Raw genomic sequence first — 19,330 nt, forward strand, 5'->3', positions numbered from 1 at the left:
TGAGGATGTTAGTTTTTTCAATATTTCCAAATTCAGGTTGGTTTGATATTTCCATGATATTTTCATGAAAAAATGCTCTACATTTCATAGAGACGGCAACCAGTCCATACATATCAGCAACATTTCTTGTGGAAAAGTAATTCTTTACATTAATTGATTCCTCCAAAACGTCAGACACTGCCTGTTTCACGTCATCCAACTGCATCATGATTGCGACATGAAGAAGATTAGTTATCTTCTCGTCAGGAATCTCAAATTTCCCTGAATATATGAAATCGATGCACTTTTTCACACACTGAGAATCGACTTCTTTCAAAACAACTTTTCCTTCATGACTCTCTTTTGTATCGTGTTTTAACATAGCTTTGAAATAAGCACAACCGGCCGACAGTACATTTTTGTGAGTGTAATAGACATCATCTCCTACTTGAATTATAAAATCACAATGATCATTTTCTTGCTTCATTCGATGTAATTCTTCCATCATCTTCACTGAATATTTCTCTACATTTTGACACATAATCTGCACCATGATTGCCAATCAAGCACAAAGGATCCTACAAATATTAGTCAAACACTGCTGTATATTGAAGTAAAGATTATAGTTAACTCAAGTAAAATACCTGTTGAAAGAATCATAAAACTTATTAACGTCACGAGTTGAATGAATGAATTTAAGGAAAGTCAACAACACATAAGTTGAAGACTGAACAGTGCAGTTCTGCAGTCATGAATTTGGTTGCCAGTGAACCCGGCCCTCGGTGAACCCGGCCCAGTGAACCCGGCCCTCGGTGAACCCGGCCCTCGGTGAACCCGGCCCTCGGGAAATTTTGAAAATTAAGTGTATTAACAAGTATTAACATGAATTATTAAACTAATAATGTTATTATCAACTGATTTGTCGATCTTGTAAGGAGGTCAGTGCATGCGTAGATCACGCAGTCACGGCGTGATCAGATCACGTGATCACGATTGCGTGGTCGGCTCAGTGTTGAATTGACTGCGCAAGGGGCGGACGTGCGAAGTTCGACATCCTCGTATCTGTTCATGACATCGCATTGGGTCTTATCGCATTGTACATTGTGTGTGACTTATTCAGATGGAAAATATATATCAACGATTGTTATTGCTCACATTTCAACCACGCGTGGTCTGCTCGTTATTGCAACTGTAGGTTGAGGTGGGGTGTTAGGGTTGGGTTGGGTATAGGGGGAAGGGCGACATCAGGGTTCGGGGAGTGGGACATTAGGGTTGGGGGATATTAGGGTTCCCGGAGGTGGGATATTAGGGTTGGGGGAGGTGGGATATTAGGGTTGGGGGAGGTGGGATATTAGGGTTGGGGGAGGTGGGATATTAGGGTTGGGGGAGGTGGGATATTAGGGTTGGGGAGGTGGGATATTAGGGTTAGGGGAGGTGGGATATTAGGGTTGGGGTTAGGGTTAGGGGAGGTGGGATATTAGGGTTAGGGTTAGGTTAGGGTTATGATTAGGGTTAGGTTAGGATTAGGGTTACTAGGGTTACCGGAGGTGGGATATCAGGGTGGCCGGAGGTGGGATATTAGGGTTACCGGAGGTGGGATATTGATGTGAGCGTCGCGTTATCTTCCCCGCTTACTCAATCCTGAATACAAAATTTCCCGAGGGCCGGGTTCACCGAGGGCCGGGTTCACCAAGGGCCGGGTTCACTGGGCCGGGTTCACCGAGGGCCGGGTTCACTGGTAATCATGAATTTACCTCTTTCCATAAATTTGTTTTACTTTTTTATCCATTGTATATTGACAGTTGACACGATGACACGAACCAAGCGCCCCGTGGATTATCACTAATCTAAATGGTATTTTGGAACCTTGTAGCATAATTTTATACAACGGTTTATTCCAGGAATGGCCATCTCGGTTTCATGCTCGAACGAATTATCACGACGCTTAGTTAATAGCCGCAAGCCGCAACCAGAAAGATCACGCTGACGCTGGTTTCACTCTGTGTTTGGAAACGAAATCAGCGAAGCATGTGGCATGTCAGCGTCATCTGACGGATAATTAGGTATTAGATTTGGAGTTTAGCGGTTACTGACGGGGTAATTTCAAAACACCCACCACAAAACTGCGATACAGTGAAAAAAAGAGGGTGTCGAAACGACTTGGAGTAGTCTTTCAAATCAGACACCCAACAGGACCTAAGCGATCTAGGGAAGAGGCATACACACTGAATGAAAAGTAAAGCAGAGAATGAAAAAAGGCAAGCTAATCCTACAAATAGGTACATGGTACACTTTCAAAATATATGCATTCACGATGATGTAGGAGCTATTCAGTGCAGTTCTTATGACTCATAAACATGTGACAGATTGATCACAAAGCTATAGTGTTTAGGTTTATTAGTTATGCATAAATAAAAGTCCAAGTCGAAGTGGAAGTATAATTTGAAAATGTCACGACTAGGGTATGTAGTGCAATTAACCAAAGGCAGTGGCTACTCGTCCGGTCCCGGACGAATAATTTTCTCAGGCTATTCGTCCGGCACCGTGTGACGTAGGCCCGTTACTATGGAGACTGTATGCGTTTTTGACAGGCTTCGGTTTTGTACATTATTTATTCGCCTTTCTGGTTACTGATTTCAATGGTTACTGTTACTGATTTGTATGCTCATAATTATAGCTCCGAGGGAAAGTTTACGCCATACTAATAATTGCAAATAGCTGTGGTGAAAGTACGAGAACTTGACGCCCACCTTTACCTTTACAAGAGATGTTTACCTACGCTTAATGTAGTAAGAACAAGTAGGATAGTGATTTGTAAGCTCATAATTGGAGCTCCGAGGGAATGTTTGCGCCATACGAAGAGTTCCAAAGTCCTATCGTTAAATAACCGGATGCAGTCAGAACACGAACGATTCGCTGAAATTCTTGCTGCCTCCACCTATTTCTGAACTCATGCAAGCGCCATTGACCTAACCAATTGTACGTGAACTTGCACAGCTAAGACGGAATTGTCACCTCTGCTGTACTACGAGTACTCATACTTGATGTTGCTGCGCAGTAATGATTGGAATACCAACTGAGAGAGACTGTGCGTCTTTATTTTCATACAACAGAAATACAGAACAAATGGACAGCAGCAATGATCATACAGAAAACATGTGCATGCACAGTATTTGATGTCGGATAGAAGAGATCGATACAGCCATGGAAGTCAAGTGGTCTGATAAAACCCGCATGAAACAAGTATGCCTACATTGTCTCTGCATCATCTGACTGTAACAAATCGTAGTTGAAAAGATGAAGAAAAATTAAATGATAGCAAATGAATGAATGAAGCAATGTCTGGGCAAAGTAGGGCAACAGTGTTAATACGACTATCAGAGGTAATCAGGTAGGTCAAGAGTGTTAATAGGACTATCAGAGGTAATTAGGTATGGCAAGAGTGTTATTACGGCGACAAGAGGTAATGAGGTATTTTTTTTTATAATCTGCCATACAGCAGTTCACAGATGGTAATCCATTCAAAATGATAGGTCAGTCGACAGATCTCTTGGTTAGGTAACTATTAAATGGGCCCAAGTAGATATTTCCCTTCGATGAGGGTCCTGTATTAAGGGAGTGAACAACTTAAGCAGGTATGAAAAAGTCATCGAACACATACGACAAACTGTTCGAAAAATATTTGTGTACAACTTCAATGTTTATATGATCATTGGGTGTTAATCTGGTATGCATGTTGGCATTTCCGCACATTCCTTATTGCAGGTGACAGTAAATGCTGTGCATACAATTTGCTGCTTTCAAGATATTCAAGCATTGATAGCGTGTTTTCACTGGGAACATCAATCATGAAAACTAAGTAGCCTACTTTCAATGTCAAAGTTGCCGCTACATATTTTTCTAACAGAGGCATCTGTTATTTTTTGCAGCGGCCACAGAACCATTTGTTTTGTTGAGGGTGTTCAGTCCAGCACATAGAAGATGATCCCGGTTGAGACAGGAGTCGCAACGAATTGAATTGCTCTTTGTAAGTTGAAGGTCGCATACTCCACAGTACCAGTCTTTCTGACTATATTTACTTTGGAATGCCTTCATCACAGCAGCCCATCCATCATATGCGAAGTAATTCTTGATGTGGAGTATATTCACAGTCTCATCAAGGCAGCTGTTGGGGTTGAGACGAGTGTCAGACGTGACAGACTTACTGCCCAATTTCTTTCCATACACTGCTTCATTAGTGTCAGATGGTGATACAAACCATGACAGCATCACTGTGAATAAGGCAGAAGTGAAATTTGCTGAAGTTCTGCATGAAATAAACTTACATCGGTCTCTGTCTTTAGGATGTATTTTTTTAAATGGAACTGGAGTGTCACATTTCTTCTTCTTTGGAAGGCCAACCACAGTTTGTTCCAAGCCTTTTGGGCGTCCTCTTTTTTCAGTTTTGATGGCAGATGAATGTTGGAAAGATCTGAAACAGCAAGATCAGTTTTACTATAGTGTAGCAAGATAAAGTTTGGATTTATTTGACACCAACCCGTGAACTTGTCTGGTGTCATGGTGATTTTGCTACAGTCTACGGACACTGCTGGGGTGCTATTTTCTGCATCACAGACTTCGGACACTGCTATAACGCAATCTGAAGGTAAACAAACATGCAAACATCATGAAATTGCAACATACATCTAAATCCAGTGAGTATAGTGACCTGGCCTGTGATTTAAGATAATTTCTTTATTGTAATGAAATCGCAACAAATATCGGATTTTATTGATACTGATATTTCCGCGAAAGCAGTCCTAATAACATGATGTCTGGTAGCTTAATTAACCTGGGATGTTGCTTGTGAATAGTGTATGTATGGTTGATTGATTGATTGAATGAATGAATGAATGATAGGCCTACATTACTTGGTGATGTAGTGTTGTCTGCAACTAATAGACTAGAATAACATTTTAAGTAAAATGCTAGCTAACCTGACGTCTCAACAATCACCACCGTCTTTTCCTTCGCAGAGGCATGAGATCCATCTTTGTTCGAATCAACACAACCTACCAGAAACGGAGAGGATACCGAAATAAATATCAAGTGTTAATGAGTGCACAATAGACGTACCTGCTGTAGTGTTATTGGTCCCAGGTACAGAGGCATGAGATCCATCTTTGTTAGAATCAACACAACCTACCAGAAATGGAGAGGATACAGAAATAAATATCAAGTGTTAACGAGTGCACAATAGACGTAGGCCTACCTGCTGTAGTGTTATTGGTCCCAGGTACAGAGGCATGAGATCCATCTTTGTTAGAATCAACACAACCTACCAGAAATGGAGAGGATACAGAAATAAATATCAAGTGTTAACGAGTGCACAATAGACGTAGGCCTACCTGCTGTAGTGTTATAGGTCCCATGTACAGAGGCAGTACCTGCTGTAGTGTTATTGGTCCCAGGTACAGAGGCAGTACCTGCTGTAGTGTTATTGGTCCCAGGTACAGACTTTCGTTGGAGGTTTATTGATTCAGTTTCTGTTATAAAAGTCGGTGTTATGAATTATAATTTTTTCTAAATTATCTATTAATTGCATTAGTTGTCATTTATTGAATCATCAGATCAAAATGAAAAAATATAACGGTGATTATGCATTAGTTGTCATTTATTGATTCAATAGTGATAATCGCATATTACCTTGCTCAACCCGTGGTTATGCTGTTCATTAATACTCTTCACTATGAGATACTGCCCATCCTCTGATGTACCAAACCTGATATGAGCTTGGCACTCTTTACGGAAAGTGCTGCAATGAAATCGTGATACGTTACCCTGTATTTCAAGCGTAATGCACAGCATGTGTGGCAGTGCCGCTGCTCGTAGTCCAGTAGCGAGCTAAAAAGGGGGCACTTCTTCGTTATTCTCCACACATCAGGAAGTGGTCTCCATGAAACCAATGCTTCCTATGAACATGTGAGAATTTATAAACGTTAAAATAAATTGATTTTCGCGTTGGGGTGGGGGATATTAGGGTCGGGTGGGTTAGGATTAGGGTGGAGGGATTGTGGTTGCATGTGTGGGGTTAGGATTGGGGTGTCAGGGTTGCATGTGTGGGGTTAGGATTGGGGTGTCGGCACGTGTGGGGTTAGGGGTGTCGTAAGATGAAGTGGTGGGGTTGCAGTTGCATGTGTCGGGTTGCGTATGCGTAAGATGAGGTGGTAGGGTTTCAGTTGCATGTGTGGGGTTAGGATTGGGGGGTCAGCACGCGTGGGTTAGGATTAGGGTGTCGTAAGATGAGGTTGCATGTGTGGGGTTGCGTATGCGTAAAATGGGGTTACAGTTGCATGTGTGGGGGTTCCGTATGCGGGGTTAGGATAGGGGTGGCAGGGTTGCGTATGCGGGGTTAGGATAGGGGTGGCAGGGTTGCGGTTGCACGTGTGGGGTTGCGTATGCGTAAAATGAGGTGGTGGGGCTACAGTTGCATGTGTGGGGTTTGCATGTGTTGGGTTGCGTATGCGGGGTTAGGATAGGGGTTAGAAGGGTGTCGTAAGATGAGGTTGCATGTGTGGGGTTAGGATTAGGGTGTCGTAAGATGAGGTGGTGGGGTTGCAGTTGCATGTGTGGGGTGTGGTTGCAGTTGCATGTGCGGGGTTAGGATAGGGGTTGCGGTTGCATGTGTGGGGTGAGGTGGTGGGGGTGTGGTTGCAGTTGCATGTGCGGGGTTAGGATAGGGGTTGCGGTTGCATGTGTGGGGTTAGGGATTGGGGTGTCAGCACGCGTGGGTTAGGATTAGGGTGTCGTAAGATGAGGTGGTGGGGTGTCATAGGAATGGGTTGGGGTTTAGGCTGAGGCTAATTTAACCCTAATTTCACGATACCAAGACTACAAAATGCTCATGGGGAACATTGCTTCTTCATGTTCATGTGGTTGTGGACCCGGTGGAAATTCCGTATCATACGTAACGCTTACTTACCGTTGGTTAGGTCGTAGACCCTTAGATAAGCTCTGAAATCTGCGGCCGCCGTGGATGCAGTGAAAAGATATCTGGCCATACTTGAGCGCATCATTGAAATTTCGCCGAGTGGTTCGCTTTCTTACTGCATCGAGCGTACGTGAATCTCTCTTGTAGAGCTGGACGTAATTTTCTTTCTGGTATTTCTCCAAAGCACTTTCTAAGTCTTCATAAGAGGCGAACCTACTCTCGGAATCCATGCCGCAGTTACGGCCCACAGTTCCGGAAATCCCGGCACCCATTCTGCAGTTGCGGCATGCTTACGCCGGACGAATAGCCTGAGGAACTTTATTCGTCCGGGACCGGACGAGTAGACACTTCCTTAACCAAAACGTACCCAAGTACTGTAAACGGGTACAATCTTCAGCAATATATTCAGTTACGATTAGGGCTGGGCACAATGATTCGAGTACTCGAATCTGAATCGAGTATTAATTTTAATGATTCGAGTCGAGTAGTAAAAGACGATTTTTTCGAGTACTGAAATTGTACGCTCCTCACAACTGAAAGTTAATGAACTAACGATAATTATAGTTTTGATAATCTTTGCCACTGAGGAAGCATTGAAACCTTGATTGGCCGTGTCGTAGCATGATAGACATAGCACAAAGCTACGAACGTTACTGGAAATAACACATTTCCAAAGTCATAATCGTTCCACAATATTGCCAAGAAATGCAATGAAGTCAGTATGGTCGAGAACATACCTAAGTATCATTAATGTGACGGGTAACAGGCATTATGTTCTTCGTGGTTGCATAAAAGGTACATATTTAAACTTTGACATAGTACATTCTGTTGTGACGTAATAATGAGTGATACTCGAATACTCGACTCGACTCGAAGCATTTTACGTGATTCAGAATCGAATCACTTAGGTACTTGATTTTGCCCAGCCCTAGTTCGACCGACAAGATAGCGTAATGGTTAAGCGTCCTGCTTCTTGATCGGTAGGCCGTGGGTTCGATTCCCGGCCGGGGTCAGACCAAAGACCTGATTAGTAACACTGGTATCCATGGCTTCCCTGCTTGGCGCTCATGCATTACTGGGATAGCATGGAGGGGTGGTGCATGACTTAGAAAGCTGTAAAGGCTATATCTGCACTTCCTTGTCCAGCGGCATATGCACATCATGTACTCATGGTATGCATATGCGCAGATCGCGTGTATGTGTATCATGAGTCGGTGTATATGCCGCAAAAACATCAAGGACAAAAATAAACTACGTCCTTCCTTTAGTTACGATAACCGGCATTTTTACGCGTTTCTTCTACTATTTCATTACCAAAACTAATCAATACTTTAATCAATGAAGGTCAGATTATATTTTCATCTGAACTAGACAAGACATACACAATGCGACGTGATGAACAGATACGAAGATGACAAAAGACCAGAGGTGGTCAGTAACGAAGTACTTCTACTTTTTTGAAGTACTCAAGTAGTTTTCCACTACTTCTGGTACTTACTCAAGTAGATCTGATTTTCGCTACTTCTACTTCCTAATATTTTGTGATCTACTTACTTACTTGTCGCTATTTTCAGTTTGTCAAGTAGAAGTAGTTCAACCTTTCAATCAGGAAGATAGCCTGAGGAATTTCGGAGCTGTTTTAACGGAGTATTAACATTAAATTTTCATTAAAGTTTAGTAGAGCCCAGAATTTACGTCGCGCTTCGCGCGCAGTGGATATGGAGTGACCATGCAGTATGATTTCACGAAAGTATCGGTGGGTGAAGGGTTTGCGTGGTTCCGTTCACGCCACATTGTCGCCCTTCGCCCATATGAAATAATTCATCACAGTATATATGGCTCATCATAACGTTTGAAACTGATGTTTCGCTATGTAGCATTTTCTTGTCATATCGTAATTTAGCATGTCCATTGTCCATGGCGTGTCCTAATCTGGAAGAGTGGACTATTGACTTTTTTTTAGTTTTAGAGCTCTTTTAGCATACCACCTTTGAAACTTTCTAAACTAAAAACATGAAATACATATTCTGCTTTTAGAAGTAGTATTAATATTTCACTTTCTATTCCCAGTATCATATACTTTGAGTTATAATTAATATCAGTTCTTTTGTCTGGATAACATACATGTTGAAGTATAAACGCAAGTGCAGTAAAGCCTTGTATTTCTGTAAATAAAGCTACGCAATAATATGGCATTTTTACGGTCCACCATATTTTTATTAACGTTTAGTAATCACGCAAAGTGTTTACACCGTATCCTATACAACTTCTCCGTATTGCTCTTCGACTAAACTACGGCCTTATAATATGGGGATGGCGTCATACCATGCTATTTTCCAAAACGTGCTGTTCGATAAAACATAGGATTTGCATCGCATTTCCTTATCAATACTATCCTTTTCATCCCACGAGGTGGGCAAATGCTTATGCTATCGAAAATTGGATACCTGCTGCTATGCATCAATATGAATCAAGCTCGTCACCTCACCTATCACATAGCTCAATTTTCACATTTTTATAATCCATTCAATCAGGATCGTTTTCACAACTACTTACTTACTTGAGTACTTTTAAAGTAAGAAAATTCTACTTCTACTTCAAGTAGTTTCAGGTTGCTTATGAAAGAAGTACTTCTACTTGTACTTGAGTAGATTTCTTCGTCGCTACTTCTACTTGAGTAGATTTCTTGACTACTTTGACCACCTCTGCAAAAGACCAGTTGTGGTCTTGCCTTGTGTCCGATGTCGCAATTCCCTTTTCAATGTTAGTCGCTATCCCGCAACTCTTTCCATTCTTTGTGGGTATGCACTCTTCTATCAGGACTGTTTCTGGGCTTTTTTGGTCGCCGTAACATAACATTCATAAGACCAGCGACACGGGAGAAGAGGAGCCAATAATATGCTAATATCCGGCACGGAATCGAACACGGGCGCTTATCGCCACCACAACGTAATCTTCCCCCGCTAAATGTGCCAGTTACCCAAAACTACTTTTTACTTCCAAAACCACGGATATCTAGAATTAGAACTCTATATATCCCTGTCCAAAACTCTAAGTAATTTGCATATAATCTGTTCAAGTAGTAGATTCTACTAATGGTATAAAAGATAGTCAGTACTCCCAAAAGTAGAAATACTTTGTCATGGACCCTCTCAGGTAATATTTTACTAACTTTGCACTGGTTGACGAATTTTATGGTCATCATAGCAGTATCAATTTGAACGAGCTTTCGAGCGGCTATAGCGGGATTACCTCCAGCAAAACGCCAAAGCATCCACGTGGACTCTCTCCCTGACTGCAAAATCTTCATTCACTGTGTACTGTTTGATACTCATTTCTTGTTATAGTTTCATGCTTGGTTGTTCTAAAACAGAACCGGACCGTATCCGCACTTATAGGATAATGTCACCCGCGACTACAATACATACATTCGCGAGCTAACGTTCTCGACCATGAACATTAGACTAAGACAAAGCGTCCTTCCAATCTAACGCACGTTCACGTGCAGTCTTCACGGACGGTTTGCAAGTCCAAAATACAGACAGAGAGTTCGCCAAATAACTTGTTGATAACTTCGAACGAGCACAGATGTCTCATTGACTTTAACGGCTATTGAAGTACATTACGTTGATAAATCCATTAACTACTGTTCGGTCACTATGCTTTACGCTGAAAGTTTACATTAAATACGATTTATTCCTGGTATAGGTTGATAAATACGCGATTGATATATCGATCGAGGATTTCAACATAATAATCAGGTCGAGAACTTGCTGGATTCCCAATTTTATGCTTTCAACACATTTCATTTTTACAAACAGTGGAAAAGTAACAAACCAATATGTCTGATTACTTTCGCAGAAGATTATGATAATTTCGGCAGAGAGACATTGGATTTCAAGCCTAACCTGAACACAGTCATGTCTTAAATTTAGCTCCTCCAAAGCGTCAGGTCCAGCAAACAACATCCCAATATTATTCAAAACACTGATACCAAGTGAAGATGTCGAACTAGCTGTAGTAACTAGAGCGGAAGTATCAAAACTTCTCCACGATCATCTGTAAACAGTAGGGGTCTCTGTACATACTAAATATTAGAATATACAACCTAAATTGCTGTTATCCCTAAGTAAAGAAAGAAACAGTATTTTGGCTTTGGGGATAGCGAGGGTTAACATGTCTGCGAAAAGCAGCGCTTCTTGTCCTTTTCATAGCTGTGGCCCAATTTCCATTTTGCAAATATGCCATGACCCACCTCTCGGCCTCAGTCTCCTTTTAACCGATTGGCGCCGGCTGCAATTTTCGAAAAATTTTACTTCAATTTTCAAAGTCGAAAAACTGTACCTTAATGGGATTGGAACACGTCAAATAAGGTGTCGATCGATTCAGAACTTCAACGCGCATCCGATTGCGCCACTCAAATCATTTCGAGCACTGTGTCTGGCCACTTATATCAAGAGCAAGCCGAGAATTCGTTGATGAGAAACGTATTACATTTACTGTACTCTTTATAAACCTTAACATGGATATCTGGTGACATAGGCTTCTTGTGAATCATATCGGCGAGGAAATCATGATCATGGAGATGGCTCAGTCGATCTAATACGCCCTAATATCGCCATTATCCAATAGATACAATACTGACGGTTTGCAGAATAAACACGCGCCAGGCCGCAGAGTGAATGAGTCATCGGCCAGTGAGCGAGTGACGCGCGTGTATTTATTAGGTAGCGTAGCCTTCCAGGGCATTTACAAAGCTTATAGAGCACGTAAATGGGTCACTTTAGTATTGATAAACGGAGATTGTCAAGACCTAACCATAAGGACAAACCACAAACGCATATCTTACTACTATGTAAGGTTTATGACGTTAGTTGGTAGCACTTCATACAGACATGATACACACGTTTTGGGGGGAATACACAGCGTGTAGAATTGGTCTTGTTGCGATATATACATCACTATTAGCTGTTAGTCTGAAGTAGATATAATCTTATGGGCATGTACTCTCCACAGAAACAATCTAAGAATGTCTACTACCGATAAAATTCAGGATATAACACACTATGTTACAGGTATTCGTCCCTGCGTTTGACACTAGTGTAGTAGTCTGCAGGAATTCTCTTCACGATTTTTAGAAGCGGCCTTTTGGTGACATAGGCATAACTAATGTTGTTTATTTTTGGCCTCGAAGGTGGAGATTGGCTAGTTCTATTGAAAGAGACAATCCGTAAATGCCTTTCATTACTACAACGAAAGATATATATCGTTATACGACAGCTCTTTGTATATCCAGATGAATACTTTTGCGTAGGTATATGCGCTGAGTAATATTATATTTATTCCGAATTATACTTGACTATTAGCCATTATTTAGAATCGTATAGGCAGCAACTATTCACAGACACAATCTATAAAGGTATATCACTATTAGAACTCGATACATATCCCGTTTTTTGACCAGTATTCATCCATCTGCTTGAAGCTGGTACGGTAGGCTGCGAGAATTCTCTTCCCGGTTTTCAAATGCAACCTTGAGCGATGCAGACATAACTAGTATAGCTGTTTTAGCAAGAAAATCAGAAGCTGACAAGCACTATTCATAGAAACAAACTACAACAACTGGCTATGACGAATAAAACCAAATATACGACAGGGTATATGATGGGTATCGGGAACGCGCGTTTCCGCGAAATGATGCGGTTGGCGGATATCTTTGTCACGCGGCCTATCACATAGATTTATAACACCTTATATGTAACTAATATCAGATACGAAGATACGTGTGAACTTGTATGGACACTAGCTTTTCACAGAAAGAAACAGCTATGCTCTAAGACGGCTAGAACAAAACATACAGTACGTTATCTGAGAGTGGTCAATGATGCGCGTGTTGCCGAGACAGTGTATTTTGCAACATATTTATCTACGGTATTTGATATCCGATTTCGACGTCTTAGATATAATATATATCAAATAATATGGTATCAATGAACTTGCACAAACAATATCTATCCGCAGACATGAACAGCAGCGACCTAGCACGATTAGAACGGGATATATAGTGGTTCTAATACAGTACGCTGCTCTCTAACGGCAATGGGTAAAAATACCCACGCCGGCGGGAGACGGTTAAGCGGCGGCAATACGGCAGGTTTAGGCCTAGCAGTTCATATCAAATCATAATTCCTTCTTATGAGCACGAGAATGGCAAATGTATGTATCGCAAGCTTGGCTCGTTACAAACTATTCACCTCTTCTGTAGCCTTCACAGCAAAACCGGAAATTAGAATGGAACATTTCCAAACTTATATCAAAATTAGAGCAAGAAACATTTCACAGATTAAATTAGAGTCAGATTATTAGTATTTTCCTCTATAGTCGAATAAGGCAATTAAAACTCTCCAGTTGTCCAAGTCTGTCAGGACCGTATAAGCCTTTTTGGGTCAATTGTTTGATTCGGGGGTCCGACTTGGATTATTACTTGGGGCCTGCACTGCGCTTCACCCCGTCACTAGATGTCGACAAAGTGAAGTAGGCGTTTTTCGGAATGAGTTTTCCTTCGACAAATTTGAAATTTTGTCGACGTCTGATTCCGTCGTCGTGACAACATGCGACCCAGGGAGGGGGTCTGGGGTTTGGATTTTACGAATTCTTCGTTTGATTGAGCCGACACATTCCTACTCGCGTTGGAACGTCGCGAAGGGATGGGCCGGTTCACGTCTTCCTCGATCTGCAAAAATATGGAAGGGGGTCAAGTCAATACTAGCATTGGAATCACGGGATCAACTCTATTGAAATCACGAGATATCGAGAAAGCATCTATCAGAGCTTTAGTAGCATTTGCTTTGCTCTTAAAGCAGCGTTACAATATCAGCTTACTGTCTTGAACACGCTACATTGCCGGTGACGATAATACCAACTATGGCACAACTATGAACTACACCAGTGGTCTTAAATATTTTTTTCAACGGTACAACATTTTAAAGGTCACGCAAAACTTGTGCACCTCAGTTAACAAAATACATCGAATCCGTGGTAATCCTAGTCGTAAGGCTGCAATTCTTCGGAACACTAATGCTAAAAACTAATGAGCGTTCGAGATTACCACATCACGAACTAACAGTGGTTTTCAACGGCGGTCTACGAAACATTTTCAGGAAACCGGAAACCGATTGAATAATATTATTTTTGATATTGCAAGCTAGGGTAGATCATGTGAAGCAAGTTTGCTTCTAATTGCTAAAACTTCATGGTTTACATCAGCCGAATGACCGTTTAATACAAGATATCAGACTGCACCAGCTCATTTTAATTACCCGCAAACCATTTAGTCAATGGGTAGAACTATTGTTACAAACATTTCGCTGTTTAGAGCTGACATTGAGGTTTGTGTAAAAACAGCAAATTTGGAATAGAAAGGTCAAATTTGTGATCATAATCAGAAACCGCTTGAACGACGATATTTTCGGTGCTCTCACGATTTTCAGTCGGTATTACAATAAATGTATGTGACTTGCAAGTGTATATTTCTAGATCGCTATTCTCAGGGTTGGGAAGTAAAAATCCCAATCGTGGGGTTTAAATTTCAATCCCGAAATCCCAACCCTTGTGAGGGATGACATAAAAAAACTCACCATCTTCCGTGGGCCCGCACTTACTCTGGTATCCTATCTTGAAAGAAAGATTGCACGAATGATAGAAATCTTAACTTCTACTTTACAGAGTTCTTTAAGTGGGTTTTGTTTACATCTACATCTACCTCAAGTGGTCGGTTTTATATTCTTCCACTTCTACTTCTACAGATTTTTAGGAAAAACTAGTTGCTTGTTACACTATGGATTTCGCAGGAGATTTTTGATGCTCGCAATCTCTCACTTTCGATTTCAAAATTTCCACTAGGCCCACAATACTTTATTTTTTTACTATTTGAGAATTTTTACTTCTACTTGTACTTGCAAAAGAAATTTACAACACTGCTTAGTGCTTACCCTTTCAGTCGAGTACCAACGACGAACGCTTTGACCACATCTGCTACTGAAACATTGATGTAGAATCGCCGCTACCCCAACCTTCACCCACCTTTTTTAATCGGGATCAATCGACTTTTCCTGTAGGCGTTCGGACCAAGGGTGGGACCTGGGGCTCATTCTGTCGGAACACTCCCGATGGTGGGTGGTCCTTTGACCAATTGGGTGCCATTGCCATGCCGGAAATCCATCCTGAACGAGGGCGATGCTGGAATGAAAGGGGGTAGTTTTTTTGTTGGCAACACGAAGCAAAATGCGACACTGACTCGATTACAATCATAATTGTAAATACAAGGTGTCTTCAAAATTAGATTATAAGTAAAATCATAGCTACATGTTATTTCCGAATGAGTTTAGAATCAGAATTACAGCTATACAGCTAACAGATTTACCTCAGTCCGAATTTACTGGAAAACAGTGCACAATATTTTTTGCATTATATCTTTGTCAAATCAGAATGAGTAAATGCTGGATGTAGGCGTAGGTAGAGTGTAAATATATGATGTGTGCCAATGCGAAGGATAGCAACATCTTACAAGAAATGACATTATGGTATAGAAATCCATTCGATTTGAATTGATTCATTTCACACTGATATTGCGATCATTGTGGACAGAATCTTCCTATATCTTACACCGTTGCCAAGGAGATAAAGCCTGAAACAAAATCTCATTATTATGCATCAGGAAGGATAAGACTAGCACTGCTACTTGAATGTGACTTGAACAAAAACAGTGAAGCTATTGAACAGTTTTCCACCAAATACCTTTAACTGCATAGAGCCATAAAATGTGAAAAATGCTCTCTTCTTGGGTAGAAAATCTGTTACTGTGCGCAGGGTGTGTTTCGCTTTGATTTACTCATTCATCTTTATGGCATCACAGAGCCGTCGTCGTGCGTGTTAAAACCATTATTACACATTCCTCAGTGCTCAATGTACAACGTCGATGTATTTTTCCATAACACATAAGAGCTCAACCACAATCGCCTCTAACGAATACAGATCAGTGCATGAATGCAAGCTTTTAAACGGGTTCTCAAGGAGAATGTGCAGTAAGCGCGAGGATAACCCTTAGTTCAAGGACTCGTCAATTAGCAAGTAGCCATCGGACAGATTTGTATCATATTCACAAGTGAAATTATTGGCAATTACTAGTGATAAAGAATATCAATTCAAAACTCCTGCCTATTTGCATCGAAATTATTCAATATGCATTAATTGCAAAATACTATTCATCTTATCAGTGGTAATTGAATAACAAAGCCTGTGACGCTGCTTTGTAAAACTACTTACTTTGGTTCTTTTATGACCTTGCTCCTGACTTTTACTTCAAGTGGTCTGACAGCTCTCGAGAATTGCTGCTTCTACTTCAAATCGAGTAGAAATTCGGGGATGGCTTCTTCTTTAACTGATGAGTTAGCGCAATGATAGAGCGTGGGATTCTCGATCGGTAGGCAGAGGTCGTCCACACAGTCAGCGTTGCTGCCCTAGTAAAAGTAAAATTAATATTGTAAATTGCTACTTAAAGGGGCACTGCACTCTCAAAATGATGAGGTCTCAAATTGAAGGGTAAAACGAACGAAAAATTTTGGCCGCAGCCATTTTCTTCAGAACGCCACCGTGATGGAGCTGCAATTTATTGAAATTTCCAGAAGACCTTCACGGTCCAGCTGCTGCGCGCATAATCGTTTCTTAACCCATTGACAAAATTTATGGCGCAATTTCTTCACCGTCGCACTTGCTTGACGCGATTAGGCAATCATTTAGAGAACCAACTTTCGATAGTTGTCATCCGATATTATGAAGGAATTATGTCTTACACGCCAGAGCGGTTTAGTTACTTTAAGTATAGGCGTACGGAGCCGGCGCTCAACATACGATGTTAAGTCAGGAGGATTTGTGTCTGAAGGTTGTCATGACCCTATAACATTTGCCAGTTGACTGATACTGAGATGCCGTTACAGTTGTATATTGATGCAAAGCTATTCATGCAGCAGTAATTTTCAAGCTGTGATTTTACAGCGTATTAGGCTACTGACTGCACAGTGCACAACCTTTGGAGTATGACATGATCTATTTTTGTCCTAAAGAAATAGAATACAATAGGCCCGATTTAGACCCAAACCTCTTGACTGAATATCGTCCGTTGAACGTCGAATCCAAACCACCTTGGCGTACCGGTGTACGACATATTTCCTTCATAACATCGGCAGACAACTATCTTAAGTGCGTACTTTGCGTGACTGCCTAATCGCATCGAACAAGTGCGACAGTGAAGACATCGTGCCATGTAACGGGTTAAGAAATGATGTGCAACCACAACTTTCATCAAGTACCGGTATTGTGTAAAATGTAAGAGTGATTTAAATTTGAGGTCAATTATGATTTTATGGACGCCTAGGCAAGACTGCAGAAAAATGTGTTTTCCTTATTCCGGCTATTGATTCTGATAAAGCCGCTAACACTGAGTTTTCTTCAATGCCTTGGATCAAGTTTGCAGACCTAGGGGATTTGAGATGTGACATCTTGACATCTGACTTGTTTTGGAGGGCATTCTTATAGCAGATAATAGGAGGTGGCTACTTTAGAAATTGGATGGAGCAGCTTCATGACGAACGGGAAAGGGCTAATGACAATAGAAATAGGTCAGATTTTCAATAATATATTTAGTTATAGCGATCCATTGGCTATTTTGCCCATTTTTCTGATGTTTCATTCATGAAAAGGATCAAAATATAAATTCATGGTGTTAAGAGTAAGCAGTTTCACCTAAAAACTTAAGAGTAACCAAAAAACAAAACCACTCAAGCAAGTCGGCAAAGTATGTAACACCAACTCGTGTATTCTGAAAATTAGAGGAACTTTGCCGTTGAACACAGCCGGATATGAGCTGGTAATTGTAACACGTATAGAATGCCGATGTCCATCGTAATTATGGCTTGAAAATACGCAGCCGAATAAAACTCACCTTGAAAGACAATTGGTAAACTTGCTTGAATCTGATCGAAAGAAAATCCTTGCCTGTGATGATAAACAAATGATACATCAGGTTAGAAAGATCGTTACTAGTGGTTCAGTTAATTGTTAATAATTTTATCATATCAATACACCCCATTATCGCATAATTTTAGCATTTCAAAACACCCTACCAAATGATATCATCCGAAATCATTGGTTTTATGAAAACATAAACAAAGAATTACTCACTTTTATCTCCCGGATAGAATTCTCAGACGATGCTGCATGTCAGATTTTGACTGTTATCGGTTGAGATTGTGATGCAAACTTCTTTTATCCCCGAAGCCAAAGTGATATGAAATATATCGGTTGACCAGTCCATTAAGTCTTAAGTGATATGTTATAAATGATGATTGCAATCCACTGTAACAAAATCAAGAGTGGGAATAAAAAGTCAAATCAATAAAGCATTGAACATCACATTTTGCTCAAGCCTGGCTATCGTGCCAGCAGATGCGGTAGATATCGAGTTGCAGATGGTCGCCTCACATTATCCGAATCGAAATGGTTCATCATACACAGTTCTCATAAAATAGATCGGCTTTATATAAACTCGTAACCCAGTGGTTCCCAACATGGGCGATATCGTCCCCCAGGATGCGATTTGGCGGTCTAGGGGGGAGAAAATAGCGAAGGGGGAGATAGGTGGGTGACGGCGCGGTAAAACGGCTATATTGGTGTCGTGACCTTTTTTTTTTGTCAACTCACAAAAATTTTTCTGCAAAAGTGTATAAGTTAGAGGTCGCGCTGGTAAGTTGACCTTTTATTTTTGAATGCCGATTTTTCGGTTCACAAAATTTAGGAGGCGTTGATCGGTGTGGAGCTTGAAAAGGGGGCGATGAGTCGAAAAAGGTTGGGAACAACTGATTGTAACCTAAGATATATTGGGAGGCACACACATATGGTGCTATGTGACTTGTGAGTATTCCTTTCGAAGAGGTGAATAACATGAGAGCAAATATCTTACGAGGTTCAACAACGAAGAGATGATCATTTGAAATTTTCATGCATTTAGTTATTGAGTGCTGTGGTAGGTTATTTTATCTGATTATAGGATGTGTAAAACTGATACCTCTTACAGTAATCAGTAGGTTCCCCACTCATGATATCAGCCATATAACCATTGTGGAGTCAATTGTATAAGTCATCAAAATCATCGACCATATCTATATTGAATGAATGATGGACTAAACAGATAATGGGCTGTATCAACTAAAATTGCTTGCAGATTATGCACTGTGGTGCAAATAATGAAGTATATTTCCACAAAATTACTGCTTACTACTACTATTACATTCATGAAATGATACGAATCTTACCGTAAAAGTAGTT

The 19,330-nt window shown here is 40.9% G+C and overlaps 3 protein-coding genes and 1 long non-coding RNA gene across 15 annotated transcripts in view; all 4 read right to left on the minus strand.

The window, feature by feature from the left end:
* LOC145433270 (uncharacterized) overlaps window positions 1-19,330 on the minus strand; it is a 223,208-nt gene that overhangs the window by 104,160 nt on the left and 99,718 nt on the right. The window lies entirely within an intron of this gene.
* Window positions 1-19,330, minus strand: part of LOC145457123 (kelch-like protein 26) — a 65,516-nt gene that overhangs the window by 3,181 nt on the left and 43,005 nt on the right. The window lies entirely within an intron of this gene.
* The window catches only part of LOC145432885 (uncharacterized), a 202,393-nt gene continuing 186,119 nt past the window's right edge, over window positions 3,057-19,330 (minus strand). The window contains exons 1-8 of one of the 12 annotated variants that reach the window (XM_080309737.1): window positions 6,941-7,073; window positions 5,367-5,504; window positions 5,231-5,296; window positions 5,095-5,160; window positions 4,956-5,030; window positions 4,517-4,618; window positions 4,305-4,450; window positions 3,057-4,250 (exon numbers count right to left, since the gene is read on the minus strand). In XM_080309737.1, coding sequence (XP_080165863.1) covers window positions 4,248-4,250; window positions 4,305-4,450; window positions 4,517-4,618; window positions 4,956-5,030; window positions 5,095-5,160; window positions 5,231-5,296; window positions 5,367-5,504; window positions 6,941-7,034 — 690 coding nt within the window. In that variant the 5' untranslated portion in view covers window positions 7,035-7,073 and the 3' untranslated portion in view covers window positions 3,057-4,247. Of the gene's footprint in view, window positions 4,451-4,516; window positions 4,619-4,645; window positions 5,031-5,094; window positions 5,161-5,230; window positions 5,297-5,366; window positions 5,505-5,664; window positions 5,774-6,940; window positions 7,301-19,330 lie in introns of those variants that run through there. The other 11 variants (XM_080309731.1, XM_080309726.1, XM_080309718.1 and 8 more) reach the window with 11 other exon arrangements.
* LOC145440284 (uncharacterized) lies at window positions 15,456-18,175 on the minus strand. Its single transcript, XR_013915503.1, has 2 exons — window positions 17,949-18,175; window positions 15,456-16,467 (listed from the first exon to the last, which is right to left on the minus strand). It is a non-coding gene; the product is annotated as an uncharacterized LOC145440284 (long non-coding RNA).

The sequence above is a fragment of the Botryllus schlosseri genome, chromosome 1 (assembly GCF_051294905.1).
Source record: "Botryllus schlosseri isolate E-star chromosome 1, Bs_hap1, whole genome shotgun sequence".
NCBI classification, from domain to species: domain Eukaryota; kingdom Metazoa; phylum Chordata; class Ascidiacea; order Stolidobranchia; family Styelidae; genus Botryllus; species Botryllus schlosseri.